Source organism: Myotis daubentonii, chromosome 20 (genome assembly GCF_963259705.1).
Source record: "Myotis daubentonii chromosome 20, mMyoDau2.1, whole genome shotgun sequence".
Taxonomy (NCBI): Eukaryota; Metazoa; Chordata; class Mammalia; order Chiroptera; family Vespertilionidae; genus Myotis; species Myotis daubentonii.
In genome coordinates this window covers 3,842,879-3,862,615 of record NC_081859.1, presented here as the reverse complement: position 1 = coordinate 3,862,615, position 19,737 = coordinate 3,842,879, and the positions used below count along the sequence as shown (strand labels likewise).

Here is a 19,737-nt window from a genome sequence, read left to right as displayed (position 1 = left end):
CTCTCCAGTCTTGATTTCGTACGAGGTGTTGGGGACCCCGCTGTGTATTTTATACCCACGGCGCCTCTCAATCTGGCTGGTCACCTGTCACCGGTTTAGTAGACCTTTGGGGCTCATGGCTGTCACACTGAACTCCGCGCCCTTGAAATCCGACACAGTTGAGCAGCAGTCCAGTGTACACAAGGAATGGGAGTCAACAAATTGTTGCCGCACGAGGAAAGTCTCTGGCACAGGATTCTGTCCTTGACCCTGTTCTGTTTATCAGTGAAACTGGTGGCTTGGCTCCTGCGGTGGTGAAGGATGCCACTCTGGCCCGGCCGGTGTGGCTCAGCGGTTGAGTGTTGGATCGATGAACGGTTCGATTCCCAGTCAGGGCTCATGCCCGGGGGTCGCGGGCTCGATCCCCAGTGGGGGGCGTGCAGGAGGCCGCCGATCCATGATTCTCTGTCATCGCTGATGTTTCTCTCTCTCTCCCCCTCCCGCTTCCTCTCTGAAATCAATAAAAATATATTTAAAGAAGAAAAACGCTCCCTGTGGGAACCTCCCGTTTCCACTCCCTAGAAGTACAGAGCCACTTTCTTACATGTCTTTCCAGGAACATCCGAGGCCTAAATAAACATATATTTGTTGATCCTAACACTTGCGGGGATGGGCTGTTATTCTCTTGTGAAACTTACTTGAAAAAGGGCTGAACCTACAATTGGGTGAACATTCGATGTTCTTCAGAAGTGTGATGTGTCCAACTCCCCACTTTAACTGGAGTTTAAGCGTGAAGAGCAGCAGAACAGTGAGTGTGTGTGTGTGTGTGGGGGGGGGGGGACCAGTCCTAGCTGTCCAGAGCTTGTCAGCCACATCTGGACTCTGTCACTGACAGACGAACCTCCCTCCCGCAAAGAGAAATACTGACAACCAGGATGCGTGTGGAGGAGAGGGAGCAGAGGGCAAAGTCATTCAAAAGCACATCTTCACAGAAGGCCGGCTGGGGGCCTGCGGGTGTTTAAGCGAAGGAGGGGCAGCTCAGAGGAACGCGATAGCTGGGAGGAAAAACAGCCATCAGCTGACTTCGGGGAAGAGTGTGTAAGCAGGGCTCTCGCAGTTAAAAATGTTTCCTAAGAGAGGGATCTTCTTTGACTATATAAGGACTTTTGTGGAGACACATGAGATAACGCTGTGTGAGAACTTTTTAGTTTTTATTATTATTATTATTATTATTATTATTTTTTATTATTATTATTTTAAAATACACTGAGTGGCCAGGTTATGAGGACCACCCCATCAGTACAATGAAGTGAATTAGTTATGCAAATAATAATAATAATAAAACCTTGAGAGTATTTGCTTAGGAAGTTTTCAATATTCAGTATTTTTGGAAGTGTCGATGAAGTACTGATGGGGTGGTCATAATAACCTGGCCACTCAGGGTATATTTTCATTGATTTCAGAGAGGAAAGGAGAGAGAGAGAAACATCAATGATACAAGAGAATCATTGATTGGCTGCCTCCTGCACATCCCCTCCTGGGGATCAAGCCCGCAACCTGGGCGTGTGCCCTTGACCGGAATCAAACCCAGGACCCCTCCGTCTCCAGGACCCCTCTCTCCACTGAGCCACACCAGCGAGGGCTGTGCGAGGGCTTTTTCAATTAGGAGGCCACCTCACCACGAAGGAGAATTATTCCTAAAATTCAGAAAGGTTTGACATCTCAATGATGTGACCCCCACGTCTTTTCATTCGTTTAAGGAGAGGCTGGGACCGCATCAACAAAAATAATTACCATGTTCTTAAGAGGATTTCATTCATTACCTCGGAGTCACTCCTGTAGATCTTTGAACCTGGCTCACTGCCTGGCGTGAAGCAGATTAAAGGGGAAGGGAAAGAAAGGAGGGCGGGGAGGAGATATGAATTAGCGATAACAATCCAAGCATTTCTCCCTCCTCCTCATGCTTTTTTCCCTCCCACCAGCTTGCCCATCAATGTCAGTCTCCTCTTGCCTGGTTTCCACAAACACTTCTCCACGTCTCTACCCAGAGTCCCACCTCCTCTCCCGCCAGCTGTGCTCCTGCTGAGACCCCGGAGGGCATTGTCGGGTGTGGCCCAGCCTCCTCTTCGAAGTGCTGCCTCTCGATCTTAAGGAAACACAGCTTGTGGCAGATTCTTCCTACATGTTTTCTTTCTTTCTTTTTTTTTTTTTTTTCAGAGAGGAGGGGAGAGGGATAGAGAGTTAGAAACATCGATGAGAGAGAAACATTGATCAGCTGCCTCCTGCACATCTCCTACTGGGGATGTGCCCACAACCAAGGTACATGCCCTTGACCGGAATCGAACCTGGGACCTTTCAGTCCGCAGGCCGGCGCTCTATCCACTGAGCCAAACCGGTTAGGGCCTACATGTTTTCATTTACTTACTGCATTTTCTAGATCTCTGAACTCTCTTTTGACTTTTTTGGTGGTTTTTTTTTTTTTTTTTTTTTGCTTCAAAGAGCTCCTTAGTGAGTGTCCCTAATCCTGGTGGAGGGCTCTCCCCCCGTGATCATTTCTATTTCACAGGTTTCGACCATCACCTCTACGTGCAGGCTCTGGTCGTGCCTTTACAAAACCAGTTGCCCGATCCCGCCCCCGGCACCTCCTCAGGAAGCATTCAAGGCCGGTGTCAAGGTCCCAGGGCCGAGGAGCTGAGCAAACTGGGCAAATCAACCAGCTTTTAAAAATATATGTTTTTATTGATTCCAGAGAGAGGAAGGGAAAGGATGAGAGATAGAGAGAAACATCAATGATGGGAGAGAATCACGGATCGGCCGCCTCCTGCACGCCCCACACTGGGGATGGAGCCCAAAACCCGGGCAGGTGCCCTGATGGGGAATTGAACCGTGGCCTCCTGCTTCATAGGTCGACGCTCTACCACTGAGCCTCGCCAGCCGGGCACAAGTATGTGCTTTAACATGATATCACTGCCCTGATACTTTGAAATGATGTCTTTTCGCCTGGCACCATGGATAACCACGCCTCCTGTCACCCAGCTTCTGGGGATCTTCAGGACAGACAGCTAGGTGACTCAGGGGATGAAAGGAATTCATGCCAGGGTGTGAACCAAAGATCAAATGCTTCCTTACTCCCACACCAGCGAAGGTGTCACTCTTGTCACTCTGCCGAAGAAGACACCCGCCGTTTAAGTAGGCGGATAAATAAATGCCTGAAATCCGGAAATGTGACTAGGTGATTAGTGGAAGGCGAGGCGCCGTGATGAGGTGGAGGAATCTGGGCGGTAGGTGGGGCGGGAAACCTCCCAGTGCCCTCAACTCACACGGCCTGAGCTGGGGCTTCTCATGGCCCATCTCACTCCGGGGCTAGGGGCCAGCGGAGACATCTGCCCACGTTAAAAACAAGGGTTCCACCCTACCAGCATGGTTCAGTGATTGAGCATCCACCTAGGAACCAGGAGGTCACGGTTCGATTCCCCGTCAAGGCACAGGCCCGGGTTGCGGGCTCCATCCCCAGTGTGGGGTGTGCAGGAGGCAGTCGATCAGTGATTCTCTCTCATCGTTGATGCTACTCTCTCTCTCCCTCTCCCTTCCTCTTGGAAATCAATAAAAATATATTAAAAAAACACACACAAGGGTTCTGGGGCTGGACTCTGTGGAGAGGGTGTGTAGGTTAAAGGGGGAAAGCCCCCCAAAATGCAGGGCTTTTTGCCTGGGCTTTCTGAAGTGCTCAGAACACTTTGCCATTCATGAGCCTGTTGAGTGTATTTGGAACAATGGAATTGTTTAATAATGAAAACAAATAATCAGTGGACGTTAAAGTTTATCACTCTGTGTACGGCATGGGCATCCCATCTGCAGTGAGGCTGTGTGTGCCAATGGGTCCTTATTTCCTGACCTCTCTGTCTCTCTCTGGCTGTAACTGTTATTTATTTTTGTTAATTCTCACCCGAAGGTATTTTCCCATTGATTTTTAGAGAGAGTGGAAGTGGGGGCGGGGGGACAGAGAGAGAGAGAAACATCAATGTCGGAGAGGCACACTCATTGGCTGCCTCCCTCGCTACCCCAACCGGGGCTGGAGATGGAGCCAGCAAGCACGTTACATGCCCTTGACGGGAATTGAACCCGGGACCCTTCAGTCTGCAGGCTGTTCTATCCACTGAGCCAAACCAGCTAGGGCAGTGATTCTCAACCTTCCTAATGCCGCGACCCTTTAATATAGTTCCTCATGTTGTGGCGACCCCCAATTTCATTGTTACAAATTGAACATAGTTAAAGCATAGTGATGAATCACAAAAACAATATGTAATTATATATGTGTTTTCCGATGGTCTTAGGCGACCCCTGTGAAAGGGTCCGTTCGACCCCCAAAGGGGTCGCGACCCACAGGTTGAGAACCGCTGGGCTAGGGCGTAACTCATTTTTATTCTTCCTTCCTATAAAGGGGGAGCCTCTTTCTCTCTCTATCCTCTCCTCTGAGGTGTGAGTTATGAGGGTTACTTTTGCTTCAGAGATGATGGATATTTTGGGAGAGTTAATCCTTTTCTCTACTTTTCTGACATTTCTCTGTGGAATGGCTGGCGTGTTCAGGGCCAGGATGAAGGACATGCTCAGTTGCTGTTGTTGTTTCCAGATTATTTTCACTTTTATTGCTGACATGATGGGGGGAGTCTAGTCCCAGGTGCATGCATTCATGGAAGGAATCATTTCATGGTTCAAAAAGGAGAGCTAAATAACTGGGTTTTGGTTTTCCTTTTTAAATATACTTTTTATTGTTGACAGTCAAAGCGGGAATCAAACCACGGCCTCTTGGGTCATAGGTCGACGCTCACCACTGAGCTACACCGCCCGGGCGCAAGCATGCGCTTTGATGGCCAAAGTGGCCCTGGAGCTCTTGGCCGCTGGACCGGGCGTCTGCACGTGCCTCTTACAAGGACCCAGCGCCCAAGTGGACGAGGGACGAGGGACAGGCCGGGGTCTGGCTGTCCCAGACCTGGGTCAGCCTGGACCGGCTGGGTGGGTCCTGGCCTCGGGGACTGCGACCACGGCCCCACTTTCTCTCCGATCTCCTGCCGCCCCGAGCGGGAGCCTCTGGACACCGCCCCCTGCACCAGCCGGCCTCCCCCAGCGCACTGAAGTGGGGGCCCCCTCGGTCACTGGTCACTACGAGCAGCTTCGGGCGCTGCTCGGGGAGCCCACCTGGCCGGGAGTGGGGCAGCCGGGGCAGGGCTCGGTCCCGCGAGGTCGTGGGCAGGTGAGGGGGTGCCCCCGAGAGGCGAGAGGTGAGCGAGGGCAGACGCCGAACAGGGGCGCACAGGGGCGCAGGAGGGCACGGGCAGGGGGCGGGGCCAGGCTAAGGGGCGGGGCTAGAAGTGAGCGGGGCACCGGGAGGAACACGGGGGTGGGCGGATCGGGGGCCCAGGGGGCGGGGCTGGAAGTCAGCGGGGCGGGGGCGGCTCCCGGGGCGCGGGACGGGGCGGGGCGCGGCGGGAAGTGGGTGGGGCGCCGCCGGGAACGGGCGGGCGGGGGATCCTGGACTCGGGCCGCGGCGCGCTGGCGGGCGCGTGGCCTGGCGCGCGATGAGCGGGGCCGGCGGGGCGCGGGAGGCGGCGGGCGCGGCGCGGGGGCTGCGCGTGGACGGGCTGCCCCCGCTGCCCAAGAGCCTGAGCGGGCTGCTGCACTCGGCGGCGGGCGGCGCGGCGGGCGGCTGGCGGCACCTGGAGCGGCTGTACGCGCAGAAGTCGCGCATCCAGGACGAGCTGAGCCGCGGCGGCGCGGGCGGCGGCGGGGCCCGGAGCGCGGCGCTGCCCCCCAAGCCGCCCAACCTGGACGCCGCGCTCGCCCTGCTGCGCAAGGAGATGGTAAGGGGGGCCCCGCGGGCGGCGGGGAGGGAGGCGAGGTCGCGGGACCCTCGCGCTCCGCTCCGGAAGTCCCCGCGCCCACCCGCCCCTCTCTGGATGGGTGGCCCCCGGAGCCGGCCCGGGCAGACGGGCACTGTTCTCTCCACTGCCCCCTTTCCCCTTTTTCTTGCTTGAATGTGTTTTTATTGATATTTTAGAGAGGAAGGGAGAGAGAGAGAAACATCACGAGAGAGCTGCCTCCTGCAAGTCCCCGATCCCCGGGCATGTGCCCCGACCGGGAATCGAACCGACGGCCTCTTGGTTCCTGGGTCGACGCCCAGCGCTTGAGCTCACCGGCCGGGCTCCCCTACCCCTTCGACTTGCCCTCTGTGTGCTCACGATTTGGCCCACCGCCCTGTTTTGGGGGTCCCCCCTCTCCAGGGGCCGCTTTCAGAGACCCTCCGCCCGCCCCAGTCCCGCGGGCTCGGAAACTCCGGCGACTTCCCGGGTCGGGGTCGGCTCCCTGCGCGCCCCGTGCGCGCCCCGGGCGCGGGGGGTGCAGAGCCGTGTGCGATGGCGTTTTCCTGCCCAGAGGAGGGCAGCTTTGTCCGAGCGAGTGTAGACCTCGGATTGGAGCAGCCCTGGCCCCCTCCCCCGCTCCCCAGGCGGCGCGTGCAGAGTCCGATTACGGCGAGGGGAGGGGGGTGGGGGGCGGCTGCAGATGGTGGTGGAGGCCAGGCGCCCCCAACCCGCGCCCGGCCGGGCAGCTGCGCCCTCGGGTCTGGGGGAAGCGCGCGGGCCTGCGGGTGGTGTCTGGGCTCCGGACAATGGGGCTTCGTTTTGCTCAGCCCTGGGGGAGCGCATGAGGTGTCTGTGGAGCAGGACGCACGGTTTAGGTGACGCCAAAAGCAGGACAAGGGCAGGGATTTAGGTGTCGGCCAGCCTTTCTCCAGCCTCGGCCAGGCCAGGCGAGGACGGAAACCCGCCTCCTTTCCAACCCTCTCGCTGGCCACGCTTCCCTTCCCCGCCGCCCCTGTGTTTAGAATCTGCAGGCCCCTTCCCTCTCCTCGCCCAGGTAGGTACTCCATGTAGGAAATCAGATATCCGAAGGCTGCTTCTCTCTGTCCCAAGAATAATACATTTTCCAAAACATTTATCACAGGAATCCTTTAACTCTTCATCTAGATTGTTGACCGGAAACCCAAAGGATGCATCCTTTTTCTTAAAGGAGCGCATCTGGTCTGAGAACCGAGACTTCATTAAATCTAGACGAGCAAGCAGCCTCCACGCTTTTTCATCCATGAGGGACTGCCTTCTCCCCCCCTCGCCTGGGCATGGACGCATTTCCAAGCCGCTCTGAGAAGGTTCTCAAAGCTGCTTACAGAATGACTTTAATTCCCAGCAGTTTCTATTGATGGATCCACGTTCATAGAAACCAGGGCCGGGTTTGAATTTGATAATAAACCTCTGCCTGCTGTGTGCAGAGTCTGACCTTAGGCGGAGGGTACATGTGGGGGTGAGATAGGAAGGCCCCCCCACCCCCCATCAGAGACAGGAAGCCCTCGGGGCCACTCCTGTTTGTCTGCTCCCTGCTTTGTAAACATGCTCTGAAGTCTGATTGTGGCGGCTGGGGAGTCAGAGAGCCCTGCTGGGAAGTCATTTTCCAGGTTCCCTGGGGGGTGGGGTGGGGGATCAGGATCCAGTACAGCCCAACCTTGTCACTGTGCCTCAGGCCAGGGCCCTCTCTAAGTCTCTCTGAAGCACAAAGAAAATAAACTGCCCTGTAGGCCTGTCTGCCTGTCTGATAGTTGGCTGAGATGGTAGGTCTGTCTGTCTGTCTGTCTGTCTGATAGTTGGCTGAGATAAAGAGAAGAGGGGGCTTTAGAAACAGGCCTCCAGGTCTTTGAAAGTCCCCGTGGTGTTTTGGGTTTTTTTAAGAGATTTGCTAACTTGGGGCTGAGGCCTAGGTTCCCTTTGCAGGAGGGGAGGGGCTTGCGAGATAAGAACGGAATTATTTGCAGAATGGTGTGTTGATCTATTGCATCTGAAGGCCTGAGGTCCCATCTGTGTCAAGGGATGCAGCTAGAATTCATGGCAGAATGTGATGAATCCCCCCCCACCTTTTTTTTAGCCCCGGCTGGATTGCTCAGTGGGTAGCGCGTCGGCCCTCAGAGTGAAGGGTCCCAGATTCGATTCTGGTCAAGGGCGCGTACTTGGGTGGCAGGCTCCATCCATCCCTGGCCCTGGTCGGGGCGTGTGCGGGAAGCCACCAGTGGATGTTTCTCTCTCTGTCTCTCCCCCTCCCTTCCACTCTCTCTAAAAATCCATGGAGAAATGTCCTCTGGCGACAGGCTTTTCACATGGGAAAGGCCATGGCAGCGAGCAGGAACGGATTGTCCCCTCCACCCCCACCCCCCTCCCCACCCTGGAACAGCATGGGGAGGCACGTGAGCCCCAGAGGCGCTGGGACCTGGGCCAAGGTTGGCTCAGCCTCAGATAGCCCGGGAGGTGTTGAAGCAGGAGATGGCACGGAGTTTGACGGCAGGTGTAGGAGGGAGGGAGCGCGAGATGCCGCAGGTGTGCACGGAGGAGGTGAGAGCCTCCAGCCGGCGGGGGACCCGCGAACATGGGACAAGAACCTGACGGGAGACCCTTCGCTGAAGCAGACTCTGCAGGCATTGCTGATTCAATATTCAGAGCCGGGGAAGGTGATGAAAAGCAATCAGAGGTGACGTCGGCTTTTTATGGAAAGTGCAGCGGAGCAAAGCAGTTCAAGACTGCTCACAGTCCTAGCGCCTAGAGAGGATCCTGTCAGTATTTTGGGGTGCCTCCTGGGTAAGCACAATGTTGGTGCTGTCTGGGCCTCATCTGGTAACTTCTCCAGGTGATAGACACTCAAAGTCTATTTTATAGTTGTTGTTTTTTTTAATGTCTTTTATGGTTTTTTTTAAATTGATTTCAGAGAGGAGAGGAGAGGGAGAGAGAGAGATAGAAACATTAATGACGAGGGAGAATCATTGATCGGCTGCCTCCTGCACAGCCCCTACTGGGGATCAAGCTCACAACCTGGGCATGTGCCCTTGACTGGAATCGAACCTGGGACCCTTCAGTCCGTAGGCCAACACTCTATCCGCTGAGCTAAACCAGCTAGGGCTATAGTTGTTTTTTAAATATATGTTTTTATTGATTTCAGTGAGGGTGAGAGAGACAGAAACATCAATGAAGAGGGAGAATCCTGGATCGGCTGCCTCCTGCACGCCCCACACTGGGGATCAAGCCCGCAACCCGGGCCTGTGCCGGGACCTCCTGGTTCATAGGTTGATGCTCAACCACTGAGCCACACAGGCCAGGCTAAATTGTAGATTTTAAAGGCCAGGTGGGCAGGGATGCCCTGGGCGGGTTTGGGGAGAAGGCCACAGCCTGGTGCACCTCACTCCCACCGGAAGCTTTGCCCTTTCGCTCCTGGGAGGCCCTCCTATCTCCACGGAGACTGCAGAGCCCGGTGTGAAAGTGAAATTTCTCAGGGCCCCGTGCAGGAAAGCCGGCCGACAGACCACGAGCTCCGTGCACAGGAAACCAGCCCCGGGCCTGGCGGCGTCAGATCCTCGCCCCGCTCACCCCACTTCCTCCTCCTGAGCCCCGGCCTCCTAGGCACCCCATTCCTTGCCCACATGTTCCAGATGTTTCCAGGTGATAAGCAGGCCGGGCTCTCGGGTTGCTCCTTCTCTCCTGCGGCTCATTCCTTCACGGGCAGTGAACACAGATGTTTATTCTCCCCCCAAGAACCTTGGAGACGGAAAACCCCGTGGTCTTCCTTGGGGTTCCACGGGCATTTTTAAGATGGGCGGCCTTTCCGGTTTTTTTAAGATATATATTTTTATTGATTTCATAGAGGAAGGGAGAGAGAGACAAACATCCATGATCAGCTGCCTCCTGCACCCCCCCTTGCTAGGGATCAAGCCCTGACCAGGAATCGAGCCCTGACCGGGAATCGAACCCGGGACCCTTCAGTCCATAGGCCGACACTCTTTCCATTCCCACGGAGCCAAACCGGCGAGGGCGTCTTTTCAGTTGTTTTTTTTTTAAAAAATATATTTTATTGATTTTTTTACAGAGAGGAAGGGAGAGGGATAGAGAGTTAGAAACATCAATCAGCTGCCTCCTGCACACTCCCCACTGGGGTTGCGCCCGCAACCAAGGTACACGCCCTTGACCGGAATCAAACCTGGGACCCTGGAGTCCGCAGGCCGACGCTCTATCCACTGAGCCAAACTGGATAGGGCCGTCTTTTCAGTTTTTACGAGTACTTTCTGTTCACTCCTTGACTGGCCCTCAGAGCTGGGCGCTGGCCTAGTTTTGCAGGCATGAGCATCCTGTCTTGAAGGATCGGCGAGGGAGGGCTGTCCCTGACTGGGGTCAGGGTGGAGAAGGGAGGGCCTCTGTTCTGTCCTCTGACCAGGGTGACTCCAGGGGAGGGGTGACCCCTGCGGACACCGGGGCCCCAGCTCGGAGAGGCCTGGCTGCAGAAGATTGCAGAAATGCGTGTGGAGGCTAGAGACCGTGAAAAGAAGGCGTTTTATGAGGTGGTTGACTGTCCTCAGAATTGGAGGTAACACAGCCACGTTCCCCAACGTTAAAGCGAAATGACCGGCTATTTAACATCCCTTATAAAAACCACGGGTTTGCAAATGAAAACAATGAGGTGTCATGTAACAGACCAGCAAAGATTTAAAAGAATGAGCATGCCCGGCCAGTGTGGCTCAGTGGTTGAGCATCGACCTATGAACCAGGAGGTCACGGTTGGTTCAATTCCCGGTCAGGGCACATGCCCGGGTTGCGAGGGCTCGATCCCCAGTAGGGGGTGTGCAGGGGCAGCCAGTCAAGGACTCTCTCTCATCATTGATGTTTCTTTCTCTCTCTCCCTCTCCCTTCCTCTCTGAAATCAATAAACATTAAAAAAAAAAAGAAAAGAAAACCCAACTCAGACCTCCTTCCCTAGCCAGAGGCATTTCTGGGGGGGTGCAGAGGTGGGGTGAGCTTCGGGTCTGGCTTAATCTGGGGGTGCAGGCGTGCAACTTGGTCTCTTTCCTGCCTGTGGGTGACCGTTGCTCTTCACAGTCGAGTCCTCAGCTTGGCGACACTGAGGCACTGGCAGGAGGTGAAGCTGGTCGCGTAGCACCAGCACATTTCGGCCCGGGGCGGGGAAAGTCGCGCAGGAGACAGAACCACAGCCCACGGGGGAGCTGGGAGGCCTGCGTCTCCTTTTCTAAATAGTATGCAGGTCAGAGTCCTTCTGTCAACACATCTTTTATTCGGAAATCAGGTTACCATCTGTTAGGTCACCGCTTGCTTCCATTCCGGCCCTGTTGATCCTCGCGAGACAACTCGATTAGATTTGGGGCATTCACCACGTCAAGTCTAAGACGCACTCGCAAGCGTCCGTAAGTGCTGACTCAACGCGTTGCATTGCAGACAGTTCACGTCACGGGTCCTCCTGTTGTCAGTGAACACACATTCATAGCAGAACGTCTAGAAGTCTCAGGAAAAGCCCCCCATAAAAGCCACCTGTGACCTCAGCTGCTTGCTCTACCACGGCTGGCAGTGTGGTCTGTGCGGGCAGCACGGGCTGGCAAGAGGGCACTGGGTGGAGGGAGTCTTGCAGGCCTGGCCCAGCGCCCGCTCTGCCATGGACACAACCCCTCAGAGCTTCAGTCCCTCACCCTAACAGTCCACACCTGCCCCCCAGAAACAAGGGCATCGATCACAAATGTGTGTACAGCCCAGATTGTCCTTTCTACAACCAATCCCTCGAGGGGAGCTAGTGACCTGGTTAAAAGCTGGGCAGTATTTTTAAAAATATATTGTTATGGCTTGCAGAGAGGAAGGGAGAGAGAGAGAGGAAGAGAGATAGAAACATCAATGATGAGAGAGAATCATTGATGGGCTGCCTCCTGCACGACCCCTACTGGGGATGGAGCCCGAAACCCGGGCATGTGTCCTGACCGGGAATTGAACCAACCGTGACCTCCTGGTTCATAGGTCGGTGCTCAACCACTGAGCCACACTGACTGGGTCCAACTTTTATTTTTAGTTTCTTCAGTAAAACAGACTTTTTCTTTTAATACAATTTTTATTGCTAAAAATTACCCGAAAGTTTTTCAGGATACTTCATTGTGAGTAAACGAAACTTTAACTTGGAAGGTTCCTTTCATCTTCTGAACCTTGTTTCTTTTTTTTTTTTAAAAAGTATATTTTATTGATTTTTTTACAGAGGAGAAGGGAGAGGGATAGAGTTAGGAACATCAGTGAGAGAGAAGCATCGATCAGCTGCCTCCTGCACACCTCCTACTGGGGATGTGCCCGCAACCAAGGTTCATGCCCTTGACCGGAATCGAACCTGGGATCTTTCAGACCGCAGGCCGACACGCTATCCACTGAGCCAAACCGGTTAGGGCTGAGCCTTGTTTCTTCGTGGTCATGTTTCTGTTGCCACTTTATGAATGCTAGAAACAACTCCCTCCCCGATGACACCCTCCAAAGTCATTCAGAAGCCGGGTGCCCCGAAACGCCGCTGGGAGCCCCGCCCTGTCTGCGGCGAGTCTGTGCAGCCAGCCTGTTGTGAATAGTGGTAGCGGTTCGGAGGGTCGGGCTGGGCCGCACTGTGGATGTTGGGGCCGGTGAACACCTGTGGGTGTGGGCGGGTGCAGGGCCCTCTGTGGGAAAGACAAGGAAACGATCAGGAGGGAAGCAGGCAGCCTGGACGGAGGGAGGGAGGCAGGCATCCTGTTGGCCCTTCCCAGCACTGGGCATGAGCAGACTGTTCTTGTCTCGAAGGTCTAGAATAGATCTAGAACGAGGAGCAAATCACAGGGTCTGAGAATTCTGGGTTTTTCTTCCACGAGCCTATCTGAATTTTTTCAAGGTGTGCTTTCAAAAAAAAACACAACTTTTTTTTCTGCCCTAGCTGGGTTGGCTCAGTGGATAGAGCGTTGGTCCATGGACGGAAGGGTCCCGGGTTCGATTGCGGTCAAGGGCAAGTCCCTCTGTTGCAGGCTCCGCCACGGCCTTGGTCCAGGCGCGTGGGGGAGGCAGCCAATCGATGTCTCTCCCACATGGATGTGTCTCTGTCTCTTCGCCTCCCTTCCACGCTCTCTAAAAATCCGGGGGAAAATATCCTTGGGTGAGGATTAACCAAACAAACATACAAGAAAAACAAAGGAGTTATTTCCTGAATCCAGCTGTGAATTAGATCAGCCGGCCTCCAGGGACGTGTGGGGACGTGTGGGGACTACAGGCCCCCTGTGCTGGTAGATTGGGGACAGTGGTGGGAGTTAGTGGGTGCCCCCCCCTCCCCCCCACGCACACACTTTTTCCTGAAAGGACGAGGAATCCTTTCTCGTGCAGGATGTTAGCCTGTCCTGAAGCAGGACCCTGCAGTTTAGTGCTGGTGGGTGGTCCTCCTGTCCCCTTCCCACGGCCCCCCCCCCCCCCCATCCTCCCCCTGGCCCCGCGCCCTTCAGCGTAGAGGCCGATGCTGGGCCCGCCAGCTGGAGGCTTTCCCAGCACACACGCCTCCCACCTGCACTTGGGAGGGACCTGGTTTTGTGTCTTCTGCTCCCATCTGTCAAAAGGTGTTTTTTCTTTTCAATATATTTCTATTGATTTCAGAGAGGAAGGGAGAGAGAGAGAGAAACATCAATGAGGAGAGGGAATCATGGATCGGCCGCCTCCTGCAGGCCCCACACTGGGGATGGAGCCCGCAACCCGGGCGTGTGCTCTGACTGGGATTCTAACCGTGACCTCCTGGTTCATGGGTCGACGCTCAACCACTGAGCCACGCCGGCCGGGCAGGAAGGAGGCTTTGAGACGTGTGGTGGGGACAAGTGGGGGACAGTCCAGGTGTGTGTGTGTGTGTGTGGGTGGGGGGGCTCAGCCTGACCCATTGCATGAGGTGCAGTTATGGGACAGCAGGTTACAGAATGCCACCTTGGGATTCCCAGCTTCCCTCTGGAAAATTCACAGGCGAGTGTCTAAACACCCACAGCCGAGGCCAGCCAGTCCTGGCTGGGAGGCTAGGTTTGTCCTAGCTCTGTGGGAGGGTTTCCGGGAAATGGAAGGAAGTTTAGTGCCTGGAGAAGCAGGGACGCTGGGCTGGGGCGTGGAGTGCATGTGTGCGTGCGTGCGTGTGTGTGTGTGTGTGTGTGTGTGTGTGTGTGTGTTCGAGGCCCTGTTCAGTCCGCCTGAAGGCTTGGCATCTGCTGGGTTGGGTGGTAGGTGTGAGCCAGGCCAGCCGCACTCCTAGGCGGGTCAGGCCTCCGTTTCTAGGCCAGCGCTCCGCCCGGCCTTGTGAGTCAGCGGCGGCTGCAGGCAGCAGGGCCCAGCAGGTTCTCTCTGCAGCCCGGTCAGTCTCTTCCCAGACTGGGGACACCCTGGCAATGGCACCTAAAGGGAAAAGCCTGGGGAGTCAGAGCCTCTGAAACCCGGCGAGGGCTGCAGAGCCGTGAGTCCAGGCCTGGGAAGGTGACGGTCAGCGTGGGCCGATGGCATGAACCACCCCCCCTCTTCTGTCTTGTCCACCGTTCATTCCTAGTCGGGAACTATCTTGGGATCCCCCAGGTGACCTACTGGCAACCGAGTGACTCAGGAGAGAGATCTTCCAGATGAATATTTTCTATGACTTTTAAAAAATATATATTTTTTGTTGATTTTTTTTTTTTTAGAGGGAGGGGGAGGGGGTGAGAGAGAGAGACATCAGTTGCTTCCCGAATGCATCCCAGCCATGGATCAAACATCCAACCCCAAACCTGGGTATGTGCCCTGATTGGGCATCGAACCGGCGACCTTTTGGTGTACGTGACGAAGCTCCGGCCAGTGGAGCCACACCAGCCAGGGCTTTCCTGTCACTTTTTGAGCAGATATTGGTGTGACTCTGGGAGGGTGTGACTTACGTTATCAAAGTTTATGTTCCTTGTCATCAGTCCTAGACGGGACAGGCTGAGTCATCGTGTTCACACCCGGACACTGGAGAGGGAGGACTCCGGGAAGCTGGAGAGAGTCCAGAGGGCAGGGCTGGACGGGAACAGACCAGAACGCCCTCTCGAACAGCCCGAGGGCCTGAGGGTATTCGCTGGAGAGGACGGATGCTTTTTCTCAGGGGGAAGCCGGGTAGAGTGAACAACATCTTCAAATTATTTAAAATGTGTTTTTTGTTTTTTTTTAAAAAATATATTTTATTGATTTTTTACAGAGAGGAAGGGAGAGAGATAGATAGTTAGAAACATCGATGAGAGAGAAACATCGATCAGCTGCCTCCTGCACACCCCCTACTGGGGATGTGCCCGCAACCCAGATACATGCCCTTGACCGGAATCGAACCCGGGACCTTTCGGTCCGCAGGCCGACGCTCTATCCACTGAGCCAAACCGGTTTCGGCTAAAAGGTATTTAAGAAAGTAGATTTGTATGTGCAATGGTTACACCGGCGTGGCTCAGTGGTTGAGCGTTGCTATGAACCAGGAGGTCATGGTTTGATTCCCGGTCAGGGCACATGCCCAGGTTGCTGGCTTGATCCCCAGTGGGGGGCGTGCAGGAGGCAGCCAATCCACGATCCTCTCTCCTCCTTGATGTTTCTCTCTCTCCCCCTCCCTCTCCCTTCCTCTCTGTGCTGCCCCAGGGAGCTGACAGTGACTGCCATAGGGGCTTCTCTGACTCTGATCATAGCAAGAGGTCAGGACACACTGTCTCTGCTTCCGCATCCAGAGTGAAGCCGGCGGGGCCACCGGCCCGTGCACTGCAGGGCGTGCCGGCTAAATTCCACAGGCGTGACCCTTCCCTGTCTCACAGAGTCAAGTGTGAGGCGTGAAGTGTGAGGCGTGGGCATCACAGTTCCGGTGTCTCGACCCTGGCCATGCCGGCGCTGCTCTGAGCCGTCGGTGCGGGAGGGAGGCGTGTGCTGGCCGCTGAGCAGGCCCAGACCCGGGGCTGAGGTTCCCCCTGACGTGAGCCTCCAGAACTGACGTCTCCTTTCTCCCCCTCCCTCCCGCCCCGTCTCCCAAGGTCGGCCTCCGGCAGCTGGACATGTCCTTGCTCTGCCAGCTGTACAGCCTGTACGAGTCCATCCAGGAATACAAGGGGGCGTGCCAGGCGGCCTCCAGCCCCGACGGCACCTACGCCCTGGAGAACGGCTTCTTCGAGGAGGAGGAGGAGTTCTTCCAGGATCCCAGCTCGCTCCTTGACGGGAGGCAGCGGGGCCCGCCCAGGGACCCGAGGGACCCGGCCCTGCCCTCAGGGACCCTCTCCGGCAGCGACTGGATTCTGGAGTCCATCTAAGAGGGTCTCCGGAGGGACCCGCCCGTCTGGGCCCAGGGCCAGCATTTTGCTTCTCTGGCAAGGAGGCGCCTCTGCTCCTGCCTGCGTTGAGGGTGGTCCCCAGGCACCTGGGACCAGTGGCCAGTTCCGTAGGCAGGGACACCTGTTGGCCGTCGGTGTTGATGTTGGGGTTTCTGCTCGGGTGGTTAGGAGGTGCCCGGCGGCATCCTTGACACCCAGGGACGGGCCGCTCCTGCCAGGACTCGGGGTGAGCATGTGACGGAGGGTCCCAGCGAAAATGCTCACGGTGTTTCCTGCGAGAGGACTCCGAGCCGGGGAGGCCTGACAGCTGGGGGATGGTCCGCGCCCTCCGTCGCGGGGCTTGTGGGGTTCGCCGGCGAGCGATGTATCGGAACTGACACTTCACGGCGCCCTTCCTTCCTTCCCGGCCTCTTTGGCAGCCTTTTCTGCTGTTTTGGGAGCTTCTGAGCCTCTTGGCGGAGCTTTATTTCTCTGTCGGGCTGTGTCACTGACCGTCCGGGTGACTCAGTGACAGCTCATTACTGACAAAGCAAGCATGGCAGGTCACACCGGCCACTGCATTCTCTTGTGGAAATTCGTCTCGCTCTGTGCCCGTCAGCTGCAGGGGGAAGGAGGAGGACGGGAGGGTCTGCCGATGGGGAACTGGGCTCCTTTCTCATGTCACGCGCTGTCGGGCGGGGGGGGTGGTGGGGGCAGACGTTTCTGTTTGGGAAGATCCTGGATGTTCCCTGGGATGTGCCAAAGCGGACACCCCCCCCCCCCCTTCACTCAGAACAGAGATCACCTCGAGCCTTAATCTATTTATTCAAAGCCTCTATGAACACGTTACACTTTGTAGATTAAAATGATAAAATACATCGAACTCTGTCTGTGGTTGTGTCTTATTTTGGCCTGAAATCAGAATCCACTTTCCTGGCTGGAATGCACTGAATCTAATCAGAAACGGGGAGGAAATGACTGTTTTCTTGCCATGAAGAGTTTGGAAGCAGCTCTGCTCCCCCGTCGGCTGCTTCTCGGACATGTGTGTCCACAGTGGATCGTTTGCAGGGCGGTCTCAGGGCTGCTCGGCCTTTTTTTTTTTTTTTTTGGTTCCCCTCACCTGAGGTGAGGATATTTTTCCATTGTTTTTAGAGAGAGTGGAAGAGAGAGGGCAAGGCAGAGAGAAACACATCAATTGGTTGCCTCCTGCACATGCCCTGACCAGGGCCCAGGCCGGGGAGGAAGGAGCCTGTAACTGAGGTACGTGCCCTTGACCGGAATCGAACCCAGGACCTTTCAGTCTGCAGGCTGATGCTCTAGCCACTGAGCCAAACCAGCTAGGGCCTATTGGGCCTTTAATACTCTAACCCCCTGCTCCTCTTCTTCCTTTTGGGGTGAAGATTGCTTTTTGGCACCTCATGGCAGAGAGGGGACGTGGAACTCTTCGGGAACGCGTGCTGGCGGCCTGTGTGTGCGGGGCCCTGCGTCGGGAACTGGGCGAGGTGCTGGGAGGAAGCGCGTTCCTGCTCATTTCCTGCGTTGAAAGGAGCAGCTACGTGGGGGGTGGCTTTCAGTGCGTGACATACTGTCCAGTGGGGACAAGAAATCGAAAGTGATTAAGACCAGCCCTAGTCAGTGTGGCTCAGTGGATAGAGTGTCGGCCTGCAGACCGAAGGGTCACAGGTTCGATTCTGGTCAAGGGCATGTACCTCGGTTGCAGGCTGGAGCCCTGGCCCTGGTTGGGGCACGTGCAGGAGGCAAGCCATTGATGTGTTTCTTTCACATCGATGTTTCTCTCCCCCTCCCTTCCCCTCTCTAAAAATCAGTGGAAAGATGTCTTTGGGTGAGGATTAACAAAAAAAGAGAGAAGGCCATACCATCTCCAGCCTGCCTGGACCTACTGAATTGGGCCTATTTTTTTTTTTAAATGTTTTATTGATTTTTTTACAGAGAGGAAGGGAGAGAGATAGAGAGTTAGAAACATAGATGAGAGAAATATCGATCAGCCGCTTCCTGCACATCTACTGGGGATGTGCCCACAACCAAGGTACATGCCCTTGACCGGAATCGAACCTGGGACCTTCCAGTCCGCAAGCCGACGCTCTATCCACTGAGCCAAACCGGTTTCGGCTGGGCCTATTTTTAAAAAAAATATTTTTATTGATTTCAGAGAGGAAGGGAGAGGGAGAGAGAGAGAGAGAGAGAGAGAAACATCCATGATGAGAGAGAATCATGGATCGGCTGCCTCCTGCACGCCCCACACTGGGGATCGAGCCTGCAACCCGGGCATGTGCCCCGACCGGGAATCGAACTGTGACCTCCTGGTTCCTAGGTTGAAGCTCAACCACTGAGCCACGCCGGCCAGGCCCCTACTTATTTAATTCCTCTTTTTCTTTATTCTTCTGTGTTTTACGAACAGTAAGTTATCCCCTTTCTTAACAAGGTAAAATAGGAATCCCCCACTAGACGAGGCGTGCAGACCAACATAGTTCCAGGGGTCGGTCCCACATTAGACCAGGCGTAGAGGCCAAGGTTTTAGTCCCAACGTTGCCACTATATACTTGCGTGACCGTGAGTAAATCCCTTAAGCATCCCAAGCTTTAGTTTCTTCATATAAGACTATGATTTAAAAACTACTTTTTAGCTCAGTGGTTGAATGTCATCCTCTGAACCAGGAGGTCACAGTTTGATTCCTGCTCAGGGCACATGCCCGGGGTCACGGGCTTGATCCCCAGTGCGGGGCGTGCAGGAGGCAGCCGATCCATGATTCTCTCTCATCACTGACGTTTCTCCCTTTCTCTTCCTCTCTGAAATCAATAAAAACGTATTTTAAAAATAAATAATACTTTAAAAATGTTTTCATCTTTTTTTGTCTTGTAAATATCTAAAAATATTCTCTTTGGCTCATATGTACACCATGACGTTTTCCTCCAAATTTAGCTCAAAGGGCTTCAGACAGGGATAGAAAACCTTTGAACAAAAGACCCCTTGTCCATGTCTCACATAGGGTCCTCACACTGAGCGCTGCTGGCTCTTGGCTATGTCGGGAACTCAGCAGCCACCAGGGGGCGCTGACGGCGTAGCCACCGTCTGACCCATGACTGTGACAGCCGAATGCACGTGCTCTTCAGTAGATGGGATATCTAAGAGGATTTAGCTTGGCTGGTGTGGCTCAGTGCCCACCCATGAATCAGGAGATCACAGTTCCATTCCCAGTCAGGGCACATGGGTAGCGGGCTTGATCCCCAGTGGGGGGCGTGCAGGAGGCAGCTGATCAGTGATTCTCTCTCATCATTGATGTTTCTCTCTCTCTCCCTTCCTCTCTCTGAAATCAATAGAAACCTACTTAGAAATGCCTTGTTTGTTGTCAGCAGGCCACATCCCAATTTGGGGGGGAGGGGGGCTTGGAAAACGGACATTGTTCTAAGTACAAGCACCGCCACCAAGTGGCTGCTCTGGGGTGCTGCCCGGTGGTTTTGTTTTATTCTCACGTGGGATTCTTCTCTTTAACTGTTGGTTTCCTTGTCCTCGGGGTCAATGACAACTCCTGGAGGGAGCCCTTCACAGTCCGACCTTCACCCGAGTTCCTGGAA

The 19,737-nt window shown here is 55.0% G+C and overlaps 1 protein-coding gene and 1 long non-coding RNA gene across 3 annotated transcripts; one reads left to right on the top strand and one right to left on the bottom strand.

Moving 5' to 3' along the window:
• Nucleotides 1-5,491: 5,491 nt before the first annotated feature.
• Nucleotides 5,492-18,065, top strand: FAM89A (family with sequence similarity 89 member A). 2 transcript variants are annotated; one of them, XM_059677730.1, is made up of 2 exons: nt 5,492-5,837; nt 15,489-15,839. In XM_059677730.1, exons 1-2 carry the CDS (start codon nt 5,556-5,558, stop codon nt 15,675-15,677), a joined length of 471 nt encoding a protein of 156 aa, XP_059533713.1. In that variant the 5' UTR covers nt 5,492-5,555; the 3' UTR covers nt 15,678-15,839. The 2 variants fall into 2 exon arrangements, with proteins under 2 accessions (XP_059533713.1, XP_059533712.1); XM_059677729.1 differs by lacking the exon at nt 15,489-15,839 and adding an exon at nt 15,872-18,065 and having other exon boundaries at nt 5,499-5,837.
• On the bottom strand, nt 13,396-13,900 carry LOC132222580 (uncharacterized). Its single transcript, XR_009450264.1, has 2 exons — nt 13,859-13,900; nt 13,396-13,471 (listed from the first exon to the last, which is right to left on the bottom strand). It is a non-coding gene; the product is annotated as an uncharacterized LOC132222580 (long non-coding RNA).
• Nucleotides 18,066-19,737: the final 1,672 nt, after the last annotated feature.

Coding starts and splice junctions, on each gene's coding strand:
- FAM89A (XM_059677729.1), top strand. CDS start 5,556: ATGAGCGGGGCCGGCGGGGCGCGGGAGGCGGCGGGCGCGGCGCGGGGG. Junction 5,838..15,871: donor CCCTGCTGCGCAAGGAGATG/GTAAGGGGGGCC, acceptor CCGTCTCCCAAG/GTCGGCCTCCGGCAGCTGGA.